The 18653-nt window shown below is 40.1% G+C and overlaps 1 protein-coding gene across 2 annotated transcripts; it reads left to right on the top strand.

The window, feature by feature from the left end:
- The first annotated feature begins 1179 nt into the window (after nucleotides 1-1179).
- Nucleotides 1180-13435, top strand: LOC143114671 (cysteine sulfinic acid decarboxylase-like). 2 transcript variants are annotated; one of them, XM_076276387.1, is made up of 15 exons: nucleotides 1180-1323; nucleotides 2826-2863; nucleotides 3363-3509; nucleotides 8493-8619; nucleotides 9414-9504; nucleotides 9888-10110; nucleotides 10227-10306; nucleotides 10474-10528; nucleotides 10808-10924; nucleotides 11011-11075; nucleotides 11212-11293; nucleotides 11378-11577; nucleotides 12489-12540; nucleotides 12778-12867; nucleotides 13146-13435. In XM_076276387.1, the coding sequence occupies exons 3-15, from the start codon at nucleotides 3378-3380 to the stop codon at nucleotides 13317-13319; spliced, it is 1488 nt and encodes a 495-aa protein (XP_076132502.1). In that variant the 5' UTR covers nucleotides 1180-1323; nucleotides 2826-2863; nucleotides 3363-3377; the 3' UTR covers nucleotides 13320-13435. The 2 variants fall into 2 exon arrangements, with proteins under 2 accessions (XP_076132502.1, XP_076132501.1); XM_076276386.1 differs by having other exon boundaries at nucleotides 1180-1408.
- The last annotated feature ends 5218 nt before the right edge of the window (nucleotides 13436-18653 follow it).

Genomic DNA, 18653 nt, shown 5'->3' with positions numbered 1-18653 from the left:
GTTTTCACTTTCCCTCCCTATGGGTGTGATTGATTTTTATGAGCTCTTTTGGAGCATGTTTTACATGACAGATGACGTTGTCAATGAACAAGTTCTGTGCAGGAGGGGTAGTCGCCAGCTGATTTTGCCAGGGCTTCAGCCCCGAATGTATTTTGTACAGTTGACTAACAAATATGAAACCATTATTCCGATCGCGCATTGAAACTTTGAGATGAGATGTACGCATTTAACATACAAGCGAACACGGGTGAACTCACTCTTCTTCATGCAGCAGATTTAACATGAACGTTACCTTAATAACACATAATTTGGAACGTAGACTACGTGCGCGCGCGAGGTTGGGCATATCATTGTTTGCATTTGATATGTGGTATACGTTACAAGGAAATCGTGAAGTCATCAATGACAAGGTGGTGGTGGAGTTATCCTGTTCTGGTCATTTAGGCTAGCCTACAAGTTCAGGTTTGTTATCAAGTTCAGGTATAGCCTCTAGCCCACAGTCTGGAGCTGGCCAAACAGTGGTGGCCTACTTTGTTTAGTTCGAATGAGTGAGTCTTCAATGTTCCGTTCTCCCTAAGCTAAGCATAACAAACCATAATGCATATTGCTATTTAAAAGCCACTCTTGCTAATAGCAAACAGAAAATGTCAAGATAGCTAAATGTCATTACATCCTCTAATTGTGAAAATATTATTGTCCATAATATTCAATCAATGTGGTGCAAATGAGGCTTGAGTCAGTGGATTAATTAATGAAAAGTGAGCAGCAAGTCAGGCAAAATGGGAATTATGAAAACCGTTTAGACTCTATGGGCTAGAAGCTAAGCCCCGAATGTTTTCAACTGCCCTGCATAAAACTGTCGGGCAGTGTGATTGAGCTGTATTGTTGAAAACCTAAAACAAATGAAATATTCGACCTACAAACAGAACTAAACTATGTTTGGGGGAAATATTAGATTCCCACTTTTACAGCATATAGGCCTTCGAGAGGTCTATTCGAGAGATGCGCTAAAGCACAGCCAGTTTTTTTTAAGGCCCACCCATAATTGGTCTGGCCCATCCAAAACTGGAATCCTGGCGCCGTGCCTACATTAGCCTACACCAAGCCAGGAGGCCACTTATCAACCCATTCATCTGGTGTCATATTCCACCTCCTACTAATTTAATATGATCAGTGGGATACAACATTTTCAGTTCTGCTATCCCGATAGTGATGTTCTGCAATAATCTTTTGTTCTGACCATCATTATTGTACCCATACACATCCGTGACAATATGCAGTAGGCCTAAGCTTACGTGTGGGACGAAATGCGGTCAAAGTCAGGTATGTTTGTGTTGGATTTTATAACAGCGTCAAACGCGATTCAACCAATCATAATCCAGGACCGGGACTATCGTTATAGAAACAGGTAGGTCGACAGCTTAGACTAATTTATAAACACAGAATTTTTACTGTTCACAATTATTGGGTTGAACACGCGCAGTGGTGTCATGTAAGGACCCTGATCATGTTGTCATGACATGTTGAGTCTGTTAGGAGGCACAGGCACAGCCACAGTAGGCTACATATCCACATAGCACAGCTTCAATTTGGCTGCTATATCCGCTAGCCGGCTAACTCGCGTCAGACAGCACCGTTTTCCCCCCACGTTTTTTCCGACCGACAGCATTTTGTGAACTGAGCTCCGTGTTAAAATTGCCAGGAGTTCTCCTATAACAGCTCTTGGAGTATAACCTAGAAAGCTACATCTGTAATGCCAGGCCGCAGAAACAGATATCTGAGAATTTGAATGCAGCTGTAGCCTACACAACTCTTATGTAAAACTCAGTGAAGAGCAGTCAAACTAACAATAGGCCTACAATGGGGGGAAAAATGACACCACAGTCTTTCCATCTTGCTTTCTGCTGATGTGTGATAGCATTAATAGTGGTGATTATAATGTGTGGATGTGGTGGAGGGAGTTGGGTCCTAGTCTCCTTGAACTCTTGACAGTAACTTAAATTCACCAACCCACTGGAAAACACCAGCAACGCATAAGTGTAAGCTTTTATATCGTGTATGGATCACCCATGTATATGGCACAGAGACTGGATTGAGCCATAAACTATTCTAGCCAATCAGCATGATGTTTTAGGAGCAGAGGGTAGCCTAAGGGTAAGGGTGTCATTGGACAGCAGGATCAAGCTCAACTAGACAAGTAGGCTATTGTAGGCTACATCAAGCTCAACTAGAGGGCAAGGGTGTCATTTTATTGGACATCAAGTTCAAACATGAAGAAACTTTCCACAAAAAGTGGACTCTACCTTCAAATAGTCTAGGGACTTTACAATATGATTGAACAAAGTGTTTTTAAAAAGTTGATCACATTTTACTTTGATAGTTCCCTTTACTGTAGACTACCTACAGATGCCAAGATGAACTTGAATCACAATAAATAATCTATAGTCTCTGCTCTGCAGGCGAACTGTCTAAAGAGTTAGCAATTAACTAACTTATCCTAGGATCTCATCTCTTGGATTGCCCTACACTGCACAGTCATTTAAGGATTCCACTCAGAATTTAGATTTTGAAAGGTGCTTAATAGGCTTTTTAATGCAAAAAACATAGGGTTGGTGAGGACATTTCTCATGGGCAATAATCCAAGCTATTGGACAGCATTAAGACATGACATATCAGGATACTGTCAGGAGATTTTGTCACTCCCCCAAGAATCTCAACCCAATTGAATGCTTGAAAGCAAAATGTTTTTTACCCTTTTTACCCTGTTCTGTATTTATATTTGGAATCGATCACCATCTATCACTGCTCTAATACCTTTATACCAGGTGGACCACCAGCAGCTGACTACACAACACATTGACAGGTGAGGATCTTTTAATTAAGACAGTGGAAATAAATTAATCTCTGTCATATAGGATATTGACCAAATATCATGGGCTACAACTAAACACTTTCTATGTGTTAATGCAAGGTTATAATGTTAGGTTGAATATTTTTGTGCAATGAATGATGTTCAGAGTGCTTGATGATGAATTAGATATAATAAAAGTTCTCTGAATTGATAGTCAGGTCATAACCTTCTAGCTGTCTTTGAACTTAATCAACCTTGGTCACTATCTAGCAACTTTTGCATGTCTAGGGCATTGATCGTTTTGTTTATAATATTTCCATATGGAGGATGTATATTGTTTTACAAATGGCTGTTGCCTGCAGTTCCTTGGGCATTTAAAATATCTTACTTATGTGACATTTTACACATTATCAGTTCATTTATCTATTTATAGTTCATACATTGTGATGAATCAATTAATGTTATTTACAGTAAATTACAGTGAATTGTCTCATTCTCTCCATTCCATAAGCACCCAGAGCAGAAGATGAGTGGAATTAATAGCCATGATGCAGATATTTCAGACTTCAGCCATGCAAAGGGCCAGCACTTTCTAAGTGAGGCTTTCAAAGTTATCTTCGAGGAGGCTATTTGTAAAGCCACAGATGTGAATGAGAAGGTATGTGGTCTTGCACCACTCTATTAAGTCTTTGAGATTGTGCTATAAAAGCTATAACATTTTTGTAATAATCAATTTATTAACCTGGAGAATGAACATAACCCACTTTCATCAGCACTGGGCCATAACATGTTACTACCATGCCAAGCTAACTCAAATCAAAGTCTTCTGTGCTCCTGAAACAATACTGTTGGGCTCCCACCTATGGAAGCATATGTGTAGCTTAATTCAAATGAGAATGCAATCTCCAATATGCAATTCAAAAAGACATTACATTATGCAATTGCCAATTCATTATGTAATTTAATATTGCAATTTGCAATAATTTCCAACAAATTGTATTTTAATCTGCAAAGTGACAATGCAATCCTAAAATCAATTTGAATAATTTTGGTTAAAAAATAGAATAAACATGGATTGAATTGCATTCCATTTTGCCATGGTACTTCAGTCTCAAAATTCAAATGGCAATTCATTTTGCATTTCAATTTTCAATATTCAGTTTCATCATTTAACTGTCAATTCGTTTTGCAATTTAATATTCAAAGTGCAATGTAGGATTGCATTTTGAAAACATATTTGGCAAAACTGACAATGCCAGCCTGAAAACAATAATTTTGCCATCGTTTTGAGGCATTTTATTCAAATGGAAAAGAAATAGCGCCCCCCGTGATTGCATTGCACTTTGCCACGCTCTTTGTGTTGCAAAATTCAAATGGCAATTCGATCTGTAATCTGTCAAGTCACTCGTCAAGACGGGAACTAGGCTACGTCACTTCTGTGTTTACGTCTTACCCAGTGGAGGAGTTTGCAGCTGCACTAAGGTCTCTGGCTGATTATGTAGAACAGTTGGGCAGGCAATTGGATAATGTAATGTATTTTTGAATTGCATATTGGAGATTGCATTCTCATTTGAATTAAGCTACACATATGCTTCCATACCCACCAACTGTTGGGAGCTAACATTTTATTAAAATGTATCAAAACAAATATTGTTTGCTGAACACAAAATCATGCTTCGGACATTGCCATCTCAGTCAAAGAGGAGAATGCACAAGTGTGGACCTAGGAATCTGGACAATCTGGGGTGATTTTGTAAGACTGTTTTATTGGCAAAGGCTTAAGAAGGTATTACAGGGGTGCCAATATGTGTGAGCAACGTGTTTTAGTTAAAGATATTTATTTCTTTATGAGATTTTCCTTTTTCTCAAGATAAATTTGCTTCCCTTCAAGGTTGGATTTTTTCCTAATTTTTTTCATTATGAAATTACAATAAATCACCAACAGATTGTTTTTTATACCGGTTTTTAGTCAACCTTAGCAGAGGTGCCAATTCTGGAGGGTACTGAGTATATCCATCATGTTCCAACAGAATGAGTACATGTTGCACCAATTCTGGGCACATGTTGGATACGTGTTCATGTAGATATGTAGGCTGCTTATAAAAAGGCAATTATTCGATACATGCAGGCGGGTGGTATGACGATTCCTGCGCCATATAACATGTAAAATGTAAATCAGGTTTCTAGTCCAAGTATACTTGTGTAAACAAGGAATTTGGTCTCTGCATTTATCCCATCTGTGAATTAGTGAACACACAGAGCACACAGTGAACACACAGTGAGGTGAAGTACACACTAACATGCTTCTTCGATTGTCTGGAATTTGCCTCCGGTGTACTTTGGAGTGGGTAAGACTGTTTTTAGTGGCAGGCTAACACATACTGATGACTTGCGCTAGCCTAGCACTAGCCTGGAAACCAGACTCTCTGACTTCGCAGAGAGTCTGGCCTAGATCCATAGGCGTTCGTTTATTTCCGGGTGGGAGGGCACAGTTTGAGGTTTAAAATCATTGGAGTTCCTTTGAACCGCTTTGAACCAATCACTAACAACCGGCATTTCGTCATACAGAGAAGTTTCTCTGCAGCATGCTTCGATCAAAGTTTCAAGTTATGTCGAGCCTTCTTAGTGTTTGAAAAATAGTGATTTTGACGCGACCATGTAGCCTACTAAACTAGAGTTTGACTCGGGTACGTTCGTAGCCCATTTCAAGTGACAAAATCTATGACTAAAGTTTAGCTGACGATATAACATCCTACTCCACTTCGTTCGTGACACTCCTGTTAATAGGCTAAACTATTATTCACATTTGCTCAAAGATTTCATAAATATAAATAATTTTCGCTCCCTACGTTGATGTATTCCAAGCGATCTGCTTCAGGGGCGGGACGTAGCTAAACACCATGCCTGAGTACGTAATCGCTCTCAGGGACGCCCTCTGTTCGCTGGTTGGTCGGCTGCCCAACTGCCGAAGTAAACGAGCGTGAATCAACCTATTCCAGACGGAGTACTGTAGGGAAAAGAAATCGACCGGAAGTACGTAGACAGGCCAAGGCCAGGCTAGCCTAGCACCTGCAAACTCTGCAACTAGAAGGACTGGATGAAACGTGTTGAAAACGGTCTCCACTGATAAATATCGCACTTGCTAACTTGGAAATGAAGTCCTATGTTCAAAATCCTGAACCACCCCTTTAAGCATGTTTAAGTTAGGCTAATGAACATGTTGCATTCTATACCAGTGTTTCCCAAACTTTTTTTCTGGGGACCCACTTTTTAAAAATGACAGACCATCGCGACCCATTTCACTTCAAATCTACCCTGCAACCACCGATATTGTTTTAGGCCACAGGTTCTCCAACTTTTCTATGCATTCCCCAACCATACATTGCTATAGGATCTCTATAGATAAATCCTGCTTTGAACACGGTTGTGTTGCATTTTGAGCACCATCAGCGTGAAAAGTTGGAAATGACTACTGAAAAGATACGTTTTAATGCGCATCCGAGAGTTTGGGGAAATTCTCGCATGTTGCGCATTCGTCAGCATAGCAGGCCTAAGCTGTTCCTGTATTTCTAAAAAAAAATTATGTAGGCCACGTTGCTTTGCAGACAAATGGGTCCATAACACTGTGGACGTCAATTCCGATGTAAACAGCAAATAACTCAAGTCGTTATATTGTATTGTTGTATTATATTATATTTGTATAGCCTAGTCGTTATATCAGAACAAGAGGCTTTTGCGCAATAGCCGGAAGAATGTGCCTTTACTTTGGAGATAGCGAGGTAGAAAACGAGAGGAATAGTGTTTAAAATGTCCATTTAAATTGTAGCCTAATATAATGCACTGTTGTGCATTTTAAATCAGAAATAAGAATGTGAGGAGGTACTATTAACTTTAAAGATTGCATCTACAATCGAAACTATCTACATGCAAAATGAATGGCCTTATGTCCCGTCTATGGATGTCTGCTTTAGTTGACAGCACGGTCACTAGATTTTAATCGGTAAAGTTGAGGAGCTGGTATCTGTTAATGGTAGTGCAAATAGGCGGATTCATGTCCCTTGTGGTTTGCAGCTGCGAGGTACATGGCAGGCGCCCCACAGAACGGTTTCATTTTGAGAGGTAGATATCCAAGCTCTGGCACCCCCTCTGAGATGCGTTCGTCCGCCAGTTTCATGCGTCCCCCAGTTTCTTGCGCCAGTTTCATGAGCTTTTATGACAAAACCATGACTGTGGTAGTTAGCAAACTACATCCTAATAGAAAACTGTTAGCTTTCCTGGTATCAAATGACAAATGGTATATAATAGCCTATAACACAACATAAAATGTGCTGGCGACCCAAATAAAATCTCCTGCGACCCACCCGTGGGTCGCGACCCAGACTTTGGGAAACACTGTTCTATACGGCCTGATTATATCATTCTTAAAAGCTGCATTTGGCAAGATTTTTTTGATCATATTCACTGAAACTGACACTATGCTCTGACAGAACAACATAAATCAGCCGGTTTTAGAAAAAAACCCGCACTTCTACCTTCACCTAGAGCCTGTTATTTGTTTTGCAAAAATCCACAGCACCCGGTTCTTCTGGTCCAATCAGAGCAGGGCTGTGTAAGATCTGACTGTCAATCACAGTCTGGTGCAGTCTGGTGTGCACTGACGAGCACAAACTCGATGAGACGGTGCTCGGTGGTAGTGGGGGAGGGGCATGAGAGTTGTAAACATTCAACATTTTGTCCCCTCAATCTGTCAGACTTGCCAACTGCAGCTTTAAGCTACATAGCCTGTCTCCAGTTTTCCTCAACTTGAATAATTAAGAAGCGATAATAGGATATTTGACCGGAATATCATCAAAATGTCCGGAAAACGAAACCTCTGCCGGTCCCTTTGACCGGCACCATTTTTTTAAAGCGGAAACTCTGCTGCTCACTGCACATTTATTATATTATAATATAATATTTAGTATTCCCCATTCAGTAATCCTATTCAAAATCATCCTATTTTTAGAGCACGCCTACCTGCGGGCATGTAATCGGGCTACAGGTTTTTTACAGCATGTATAAATGGGCACTGCACTAGTATAGAATGGCAGAAACTGATTTCACCAACCATGCAGCCCCCCACCCCCCCTTCACTTTTAAAGGGACACCAGGCAAGCCTGATGCTTTTTCTCTACGAAACTCCCCCTCGCTCGGTCTGAAGCTCTTTTCCTTTTCTTTGCATCTTCTGTCAAGGGTTTTCGCTGCTTCTTCGCCGGCTCTGCCATTATACACACGTTTGCAACAATCGCTAGCGTTTCGTTAGCCTCCCTCTGTGCTGTGGATGCAGGATGGAAACTGAAACTGCTTCGGTCGCCGGGTACAATACACTGAACTTGCAAGCGGGATATTCTTCCTACAGGCAGTAGGGGCGGGCGAGAGAGTCTTCATTCGCCCTGTAATAAGTCATTTAACCATATACAGACTTACGAAGATGAGTAATTAACACGAAAACGTTGCCTGGTGTCCCTTTAACTGCATAGACTGTATGTCCTTACAAGGTAGAGAACCCTGATTACATGCAGTGATGTTTGTGTGTGTGTGTGTGTGTGTGTGTGTGTGTGTGTGTGTGTGTGTGTGTGTGTGTGTGGTGATAATCTTGCAGGTGTGTGATTGGCATGATCCAGAGCAGTTGGAGGAGCTGCTGGATTTGGAGCTGAGAGACAGTGGAGAGTCACATGACCAGCTGCTCTCCAGAGTCCGAGATGTCGCCAAATACAGCGTCAAGACCAGTTAGTGACTTTTATTTTGAATTGAACGCCTTAGTACTTTGACTACTAAATTGGAGATCTTTTCAGGAGTGCACTTAATTGTATTTTAAACAATATAGGCATATCACAATTAACTTATTTACTGAAAAGTAAGTGCTTTATGAAGCCAAAAAGTTAACACAATAGTAATGTATGAATTGGTTCATCTGATGATTCACACTGGGTCATTCAAGCTGGCTAATTCTATGTCAAATCAACTGTAGTGTCATTGATGTGTCAGACACCTGACATCTGTCATACCTGTCAAATGATGATGGCCTAAATGTGGCCTAAATCTTTATAATCATCATGGAAGAACAGAATGAGGTGCAAGCCCATTTTTTGACAGCTTAAAAGTGTTTCTTTTTTACTGTCCCCTTAGGATGTGTCCAAATTTGAAAAAAAAAAAAAAAGTCACACAAATCAGTGGCAAAAACAGTCATGTGGGTCAGGTGCTATGGGGCTAAAAGTCGTTAGCCGAAAGCTAGTCTAAAATTTCCAAAATGGCTAAATTAAGGCCCACAATATCAGTGAATAAAGAAAATGTGAGCGGCAACTTTTCCAACATTGGCTCATTTCACATGGAATGACTCTACTATTAATCAATTAATCAACCAGTTATCACTTATTGTGCTACTTATTACAGCCTAAACAATAATTTGCCATGCCAAGCATTAACGGCGACAGCCTACATTTTTTCAGGAATGTACATGTTTTCGCTCTTGGGATTTTGTGTAGTTTAAATGATGTGAAATTACTTTTTTTCTCTGTCTCAGACCATCCACGGTTCTTCAATCAGCTATTTTCTGGCCTTGACTACCATGCCCTGGCTGGTCGACTCCTGTCAGAAACTCTCAATACAAGCCAGTAAGAAATTATAACTTATGTCATCTGCACTTGAGACACCAACCCAGTTCCCCTCTTTGCAAAGAAACATAAGCCAACATTAGAAATACCTCACTATGAGTATTTGTCAAGTGTACCTTAAGTGTACCTCACTTAAAATGAGGACACAAAAGATGAGCTAGTAATTTTAGTGTGACATTTGTTTATTTTTTTACCAAGTTTGGGTTGCGTAACTTTCTACTTTGGCTTGCCAGTGGTCTGATTCACACATTTTAAATCAGAGTTGCATTGGGGTTTGAGAAACAGTTGTATGAGATTTCACCATCCTCCCATGCTACTCTTTTCATCATTGCTTGTTTTCCACATATATACATTATGTTCAGTGTGATCTAATATCTGCACAGATTCACATATGAGGTGGCCCCAGTGTTTGTTCTGATGGAGCACGTGGTTCTCACCAAACTCATATCAATGGTGGGCTGGCCCAGTGGCGACGGCCTCTTCTGTCCAGGTGGCTCTATGTCCAACATGGTTGCCATGAATGTGGCACGTTACCATGCCTTTCCTCAAGTGAAACAGCAAGGACTCTGGGCTCTGCCACGGCTTGCTGTCTTCACCTCTCAAGAAGTAAGAACAACAATTTTATTATAAAGACCTTTGGCCCAAACAGTAACATTTAAAGCATTTAGATAAACTGGGAAATCTTGGATTATAGTATTCTGTTAATCTTTTACATTCTGTAGTGTCATTATTCTGTGATGAAGGCAGCAGCATTCCTTGGCATAGGGACTGACAATGTTTTTCATGTGAAAACAGATCAGAGGTAAACATGTCCTTGTATATATGTCCTATTTTATCCAATGACTCAATATATACAACCATCTTTCAAAACATATTTGACAGCTTTGTTAAAAAGAGCAGACCATGTTTCTACTCTCAATGTGCTATAGTTTGTGCTCTAATATTTGTCATTGCCTTACTCATATCCAGTGGTTCCATGGACCCACAGGACCTTGAAGTAAAAATCATGCTCGCCAGATCACAGGTACAACTGAGTCACAAAATGATCATCATTTTGATCAAACAAGTGATGTGTGTCTGATGAAAAGATCATCTATCCTTCTTATCTGCTGTCTTTCTTTATTGCCAACTGTTTGCATTTGGTTTTACTCATGGCATAGAATCAAGTAGCCAATTATTCCTTCATTCAAATGTTTTGGTAGATGTATTATACTGTGAATACTGTCATTGTAATGTTGCATGGAGAATGTATCATCAGTAGTCCTAGATCTGATTGCATCCATGATATCTACATATATTTCAGGGCGCAGTCCCTTTCATTGTGTCTGCAACATCAGGCACAACTATACGTGGAGCTTTTGATCCCCTGGAAACTATTGCCGACATCTGTGAAAAGCATTGCCTATGGATGCATGTGGATGTAAGTCCCTTTCATTAGTTCCATTGGGTGTATCATACTTCCCTAAATTCAGTGATTATAATCTTGTTCTTGTAATCCCTTGACAGGCTGCTCTTGGTGGTAGTGTGCTCTTCTCCAAAAAACATAAGCATCTTGTGAAAGGAATTGAAAGGTGAATAGAGACAGAATTACAGGTTTTTATTATAGTATTGGCTTTTTATTGTTATACGTTTGGGGAACACATTTTGGAAATATATGCACTTTTAATTTTGTTATTGGTGTGTGTGTGTGTGTGTGTGTGTTTCAAGAGCCAACTCAGTGACTTGGAACCAACATAAGATGCTGACAACAGGTCTGCAGTGTTCTGCATTCCTTGTTAGGGACACTGCGGTAAGAGAGCCCTGATAAGTCATTCAAGTTTTACTCGTCAGTTGAACAGCTGTTTTTGAGCATCATTTTACCCCTCTGTGACAGAATCTGCTTCAAAAATGTCATTGTGCCAGTGCCACATACTTGTTTCAAAAAGATAAGTTCTATGACATGAGCTTGGACACAGGCGACAAGACCATCCAATGTAGTCGAAAGGTGGACTGTCTGAAACTATGGCTGATGTGGAAAGCAGTTGGCACCAAAGGCCTTGCAGAGAGGGTAGAGAGAGCCCTTTCCCTGACAAGGTCCAGTTCATTTAACACTTGTATTGCTTTCAAATAATGATAGTGGCAATAATGATAATAATAACAATAATGATCCCTTATATTATGTTTAAATGAAATTGTTAATCAAATTCATTATCTACAGCAAAACTTTATGTAGCCATAAATAAATTTAAGACATTAAATGAAATGCTTCCTCTTACTCAAGAGAGTAGGGCACTTTTCATACTCCTGCTGCTTGACCTATCATTTCTGGCGATTTCTATTCTTTTTCATTCTGTTATTTTATTATTCTGTTATTAATTTTACTGTTACATTCTGTTATTAATTTTACGTGAGTCAGCCTCTCAGAACTAAATGGCAAATCACCTTGAAACTGGATTTAAACAAAATGCACAATTTTAACCTTTTCTGGAATTGCAGAGAATATTTCAGACCAAATAGCACATAACTCAGTTGGATTGGGGCCAAAGTCTTAACTGAAAACTTTTGCCTCTCTCATCACCTAACCTTTTTTCTGCCGGCATTGATCTAACCCTCTAATAAGTGCTCAGTAGCCGTACAGACGGAACAATGGCGGTTGATGACATCAACAACTTGGCTAAACCAAAATGCTCGTCGGCATAAGGTGACGCAGAGAGATGTCGAGAGAAGAAATATTTTTAGAAGTAAACTTGATGAAGCTTCCTGAACAAAAATGACATCAAAAATGCCCCAACGATATATAGAGCCAGTTTCAAATAGGTTTAAGAACAAACTATTCTCAGGTGATTTCCTGCTACTGATCAAAAGCAATTCCTGTTAATCGGATGAATATTCTTATTAATAGTATTTAGCCCTTTGAATTACTCTTGTGTATGAACTGCACTATATGGATAAACTTGTCGTATCTTACTGCTAGTATCCGCATTTCTTTATTTTCCTCTAAACAGGTACCTTGCAGAGGCAATCAAGAAAAGAGAGGGATTTCAACTGTTGAGTGAGGTGAATGTCTTGACCTGCCTAAAACAACAAACATTTTTTCCACATCTTTTTACATCAGGCTGATGAAGATTCCTGAATTTCCCCTTGGGGATCAATAAAGTATCTATCTATCTATCTATCTAAGATGGCTATTGAAGATGGTTTGTTATCTGCCAGAAACTCCCAGTAACTAGAAATACAAGTCTGGTGTCACTTTTTAATGAACATTGTCTTATTCTACCTGTTGCTTTTGTCTAGCCAACATTTGTGAATACTTGCTTTTGGTACATACCACCCAGTCTGAGGGGGAAGGAGAACAGTGACGATTACCAAGACAGACTGTCAAAGGTAAGGGGACGCTATGGGACAAAAATAACATGTTTGAACATATAGACTGGCAAACATAACAGAACATGTTTCACATGAATGTTGGACTGTTTCAATTTAGCATTGTTAAGAAAACAGAGCAGAGGGGAAGAGAATGCAGGCAGTATAAGCAAACAACCCACATACGCCCTTTCATGGGGTTGTGACAGAGATAAAAACATCCCTTGTGTATTTTGCATCTGTTTGGAATAAAAACTGTTATAACAAATGGTAATAACTCCACAAATCTTTATTGTCAGGTGGCCCCAGCCATAAAGGAAAAAATGATGAAGGAGGGAACAATGATGGTGGGGTATCAACCATTGAATGGACAGGTCAACTTCTTCCGCATGATTGTCGTCTCTCCACAGACCTCTCAAAGAGACATGGATTTTTGTCTTGATGAAATAGAGAGACTCGGGAAAGATCTGTAACATGAATATTTAAAACAGCACATTAGCAACACACATTAGCCTAATGATTGCACCTGGGTTTTCTTTTTTTTGTCTGTTACTCTCACTCAAACTCAAAATAAAACAAAATGTTATTACTGGTCTGCCTGGTTTCCTTTTACAAGTAGCCTGGTGGTGTTTTTTGATTTGCTTAAGCAGGGCCTATGAGTCTATGCTAAAAAAAACAATGTATGAGCCTCAACTCAAAAACAATAACAATGAAAAAGATGATTTTGAGTCTCTGAAATAAATTATCCTAGGCTATAAGGGCTAAATTATCCTAGGCTATAAGGGCTATACTCCAGTGGATATTTCACGTCTCATCAAAGTCTGGCAGCTGTTACGTTTTTTGCCTGAAAAGTAAAGCCAAGACACGTCTGTGAATTTAAGGATTTTAACCGTGGCTGTGAAGTTAAAGGTGCTCTAAGCAATGCAGCGTTTTTTAGGCTAAAACATTTTATGTCACTTACTGCAAACATCACCTAACCAACTGCTAGCTGTCTGTGTCCTGAATACACTGTAAAAAAAACCGATCTCTGTGGACAGCCCAGGCTCCAAGAACGGCAACAAAAACAACCTGGGCAAACCTAGCCCATGGAAACGTAACAAACTGTTCCAGCAAATCACAGACGAGATGTGCGTTTAGGAGAGTTTCAATTGCACAGGAGCAGCATGGGAGGGAAGGGGAGGAAGTAGCGAGCTAGCTCTCTGTTTTGTTTGAAAGTCAACAGAAGTGACGTTGCCCAGCCTCGCTTAGAGCACCTTTTAATGCTAGTCTCTTTTATGGAGGAAACCCATGCTTCCAGTAGCAGCAACTGGAATCCATGCATTTCCACAGAATTATTTTTGGAATCTGCTCTATCATACCTGTTCATTCGTACTCGTCGCTCCACTTATCATGACTACATTTAAGATGGTGGCGAACGGTAAACTTCCTGAAGGTGCTGTCTGTATAAATCGTCTTGTAAATAAACTACCAGTGATTTTTCAAAGTTTTTTTTAAATGTCAGGGCCCTCGGAAGTCTACCAATGAAGTGTGGAGCTACTTTGAGCCTCGTAAATGGTGTTAAACAGTGATTTATTTGCATGGCTAGTCCGATGCCCGAGGCACCCCCATTGAAAACCTGTTAGTAGCATCGGCTAACTAGCGCCAGATTTCGGAGTGCAGGGGACAAGCCGAGATGAGCTATTAGACAAAAGTTCAAACTTGGTATCATGTTTCAACACACTTTAGGTCAATATCACACCGAACTTCTCCTTTAAGAAAGCCACCCTATGGTCACCTGTATTGGTTTGTTTAGATCAGTGAAATTGCTGCCTTAACAGTTCGGTAGGCTTACATACTCGACGTGGGTCGATGGTCCCCACACAATTAGGGAACCCGGCCACTCTATGGAACCCATGTGGAACCTCATTTTAATACATAAGCTATTTTTACGCGCTTCTGTGTTAGCACATTCTCCCATTCCCGCTTCTGTCACACCCACAGTGCGCAAGTTCGAAATTAAGGTGGCCGAAAGAGGCGTGATTTATTTAAAATAGAACCAGACCGATCCACCACCTGTTAGACTAATTTAAGTTGTGAAAACATGGAATGTGGACTTTCTCATTGACCTTCTGAATGCATGTGAAAAACTCACTGTTGATAATTGATTGTTGATAATTGATTGATTGCATTTGTGTGTCTGTGTTTTAGGGAACATTGGTAATGGGCTATGATAGTAATGTCATTAATTTGACATTATTGTTTATTATTGATATAGATAGATACTTTATTGATCCCCAGGGGAAATTCAAGGTCTCAGTTGCTTACAGACATCACACACACATTCACTCAGCAGAAAAAAGTAATTAAAAGTATGTAATATAAAAAACAACTAAGCAATAAGGACAGTAGAAGATAAAGAATATTAGCCTGACGAGCCAGACCCACATTAAAATGTAGGGTCTGGGCACTCACCGTTCGCAGTGCTCAGTCTGAGGGGCGGGATAATCAGTTGTCTTTCAAATTCCCTCTGCACGCAATAGGACAGCGGCAGCGCTGAGTCCCATGCGTTTCCCACCAGCGGAGCTAGTTGGCTAGCTCAAACGTTTGCCAACTTAATAAAAGCTTAACTCGTGTCACACTGTTCGCCAACAGCAACATCCATCTTATTTGTTTTCAAGTAGCAGGGAATTCAAGCCAAACCGTTGCAACTCTGCCATCAATCGTTATGTTATACCCACCTAACGACTCTATACATAATTTCATTGGCCTGATTGAGTTTCGATTTCTGGAGCTCACAAGCCAACTGAGAGTTGCTAGACTAGCCCTGTCAGCAAATGTAATATGCCGCTAGGGGCGCGTCTAGATTTCTAGGCTAAAAGAATATACTAAATATACTAAAATACAAATTATACTAAATAACACTTAATCTAAATCAATTCTAAAAACAGTATCCACACAGGTGATTAATCAATCAAGAGGCGCTTGCAATGACTGAGGCAGGGACTGAGCCTGTGATTCTTTGTGCATAACAGTATTTTTTCTGTGTATTTTGTATTTTTTAAGTAGTTTATAAAATCGGTATTTTAAAATTTACTTGATTACATTTTGAGTGAAGTAAAATTTACTTGATTACATTTTGAGTGAAGTATTGTACTTCGCTACATAAAAAATCCCATCCGTTACTTGAGTAAAAAAAAAAAGTTAAGACTAACAGAAAGGGAGAGAAAAGAAATCGCGCCCTAAACCACTAGCCTAGTGATAATGATCAGCATGTAGCCTACAACAGGACATGAATCAAGCTGGCGCCATGCAGTCTTTCTGAAAGTGATGGAGATGGAGACGTATGTTTTGTATACAAAATCCAGTCAGTCAAACTTTAAATTTCGTCTGACATTCATTTTGACATTTAATTTGGAAGTTAAAATATTCAGGTAAAATACGGTGGACATATATAGGCTATATATTTTCAGTAATTAGCTTAAACTTCCAGTGAGTCTATTCGAAATTTTCACCACACATTATATTAACACACATATAAAAAATCCAAACATAAGAGTTATGTGTATTAAAGTGGAATGTGCACAGGAAAAAAGTATTGAACGTGCCTACAGAAATTTCTTCAATACTTTGTGGAAAAGCCTTTGTTTGTCAAGACATTTCCTGTATGACAAAACATATTAGTCACAGTATCAGGTGTGATTTTGGCCCATTGTTCTAAACAGATTCCAGGGGTCCCTCTTGTGAATCGTGATCTTTAGTTACTTCCAGAACTGTTTAATTGAATTTAATTGAATTGGCTGCCTTCAAGTCTTTCTAGAGCTTTCTCCGAGTGGTCCTTGGCTCTTGGAATTGACTATCCTTCTGACTCCCTGGTCAGAAATATTGCGAGGAGATCCTGCATGGCAGTGATGTTTCTTCCACTTGCAGATAATGGCTCCCATGCTGCTTACTGAAGATTCTGAAGTTTTGAAATGCATCTGTAACCAGTTTCATTGATATGTTTTGCAACAATAAGGTTGCAAAGGTCTTGGGAGAGCTATTTGCTTTTATCCATCATGAAATGTTTCTTGTGTGACCAGTGGCGTAACAAGTCAATGGTGGGCCCAGGTGCGAGAGCGCTACGCAGGCCCTATACCGACAAACTTTGGCCCAGGATGAATTAGCTCTGATACATGCAATACACATTAAGGGTGACTTCAATTGTTTATACAAAGGGCCTGAGGCGCCGAAGTAGTTTAGTAGTTACAGATTACAATTTCAAATAAAAAACACACGACTATATATCCATTAGATGTGAAAACATTAAAAAATAATTTTATTAACAGCCTGCAGGCCAGGGTAATCTAATATTACTGCATTAACATCAACTCGCATGGAATTATGGGAACACTCAATGCGCCTCTTCAACCCTCTGCGGAAAATGCAAGCGTAGATTGCTTGCTTATAAACTCGCACTGCGCAGAAACAAAACGTAATGTAGCCTAATTTATTTAACCGTTCAGAAACCAAATAAAAGCATTCATATGCATACAATCCCCAATATGCGTGAATTAGGCCATTAGAAGAAGGCCATCTTACGAGCCTTTCGTTGTGCAAAATCGTCAACGATGTTCTCAATATTTAATGCTCTGGCTCTCGTATTTTCAATGGACAGGATGGCTAACCCACGGAGCCTCTCCTGCCCCATTAATCTTTAGAATAAGTGTCGTGGCACACTCAGAACTTGTCACTGTCATAATCTACCACCAGCATTTTGGCAAGTTGAAAAATAGATGACTTCTGTGAAATCTCTGCTTTAAAGCAAGACCTGAATGAGAGGAGTTGTGTTGGGAATGTCGGTGCAATGTCCGTGCTATATGGTCTGACAAACGTCTTGCCTGTTCAAGCAGTTCATCATCACCTGCGAGTTGAAGGGTCATAGGACGTAAAGACTCAAACACATGACAAGTTTCTCGCATACTTGCAAATCTTTGGGAGAGCTGACTGATTATGATGTCCAGAGTTTATTAAATACCTGCACTTTGAAGTATCTCTCTGCATCGGTTAAGCGCTCATCTTCCGATAGATCGTCAAAGGTAGGCTTCACTCTCCGTGCTCTAACATTCTAAAGTTATAAAAAAAAAAAAAAGGAGGCAGGGCGGGGGTAGCGACGGGCCCCGGCAGGTCACGGGCCCTGGTGCGACTGCACTTGCTGCACCTACTATAGTTACGCCACTGTGTGTGACACCTTGGTAATGAAAAACCTTTTTATAGCCCATCAATATACTAACCAAGCTTATATTAATTTGCACAGATAGAAAGGATAACTACTCTAACTACTTACAGATTCCAGTTCTTTCCTTGCCTTAGTGCTTTTTCTTAGCTTGTTCAATACTTTTTCCCTGTGTTATTTCACTTCATTACACATGACTCTACTTATGGAGTTGTTTGGATTTTTTATGTGGATTACCTGAGTTATTACTAATGCCTGGTGAAAATGTTGTACCCCCGTATTCCACTTTTCAAGGGCCCTCTCCTCCATTGGGGCCCTCCCGACAAACACGGGACGTCGCCCGGACCTCATGCCGACCTTATTGACGTCCGGAGCAAGTTATCGTTTGGTTATTGCGTGACGTCCGGTGCAGGACTTTCTGGGGACGTCACCGTCAGGTCCCTCGGATGACATTTGCATTTGGTCATTTCAAATACCTCCTAAGGACCCGACAATAACGTTATACCGGGGACATGGGGGGGGACGTTTGTTTATTCACACATGGCAGCAGAGTTAAGAGCGCTCTGGCTGCTGCAGGACGGAGACATCACATCCATGCACGACTTCACGTTACACC

This window comes from Alosa pseudoharengus, unplaced genomic scaffold (genome assembly GCF_046254945.1).
Source record: "Alosa pseudoharengus isolate Yale_2024_CS ecotype anadromous, Long Island Sound unplaced genomic scaffold, YU_APseudo_1.1 YU_APseudo_1.1_scf_9, whole genome shotgun sequence".
Lineage (NCBI taxonomy): Eukaryota > Metazoa > Chordata > Actinopteri > Clupeiformes > Clupeidae > Alosa > Alosa pseudoharengus.
The sequence above is the reverse complement of the archived record's forward strand: the minus strand, read 5'-3'. Positions and strand labels throughout refer to the sequence as shown.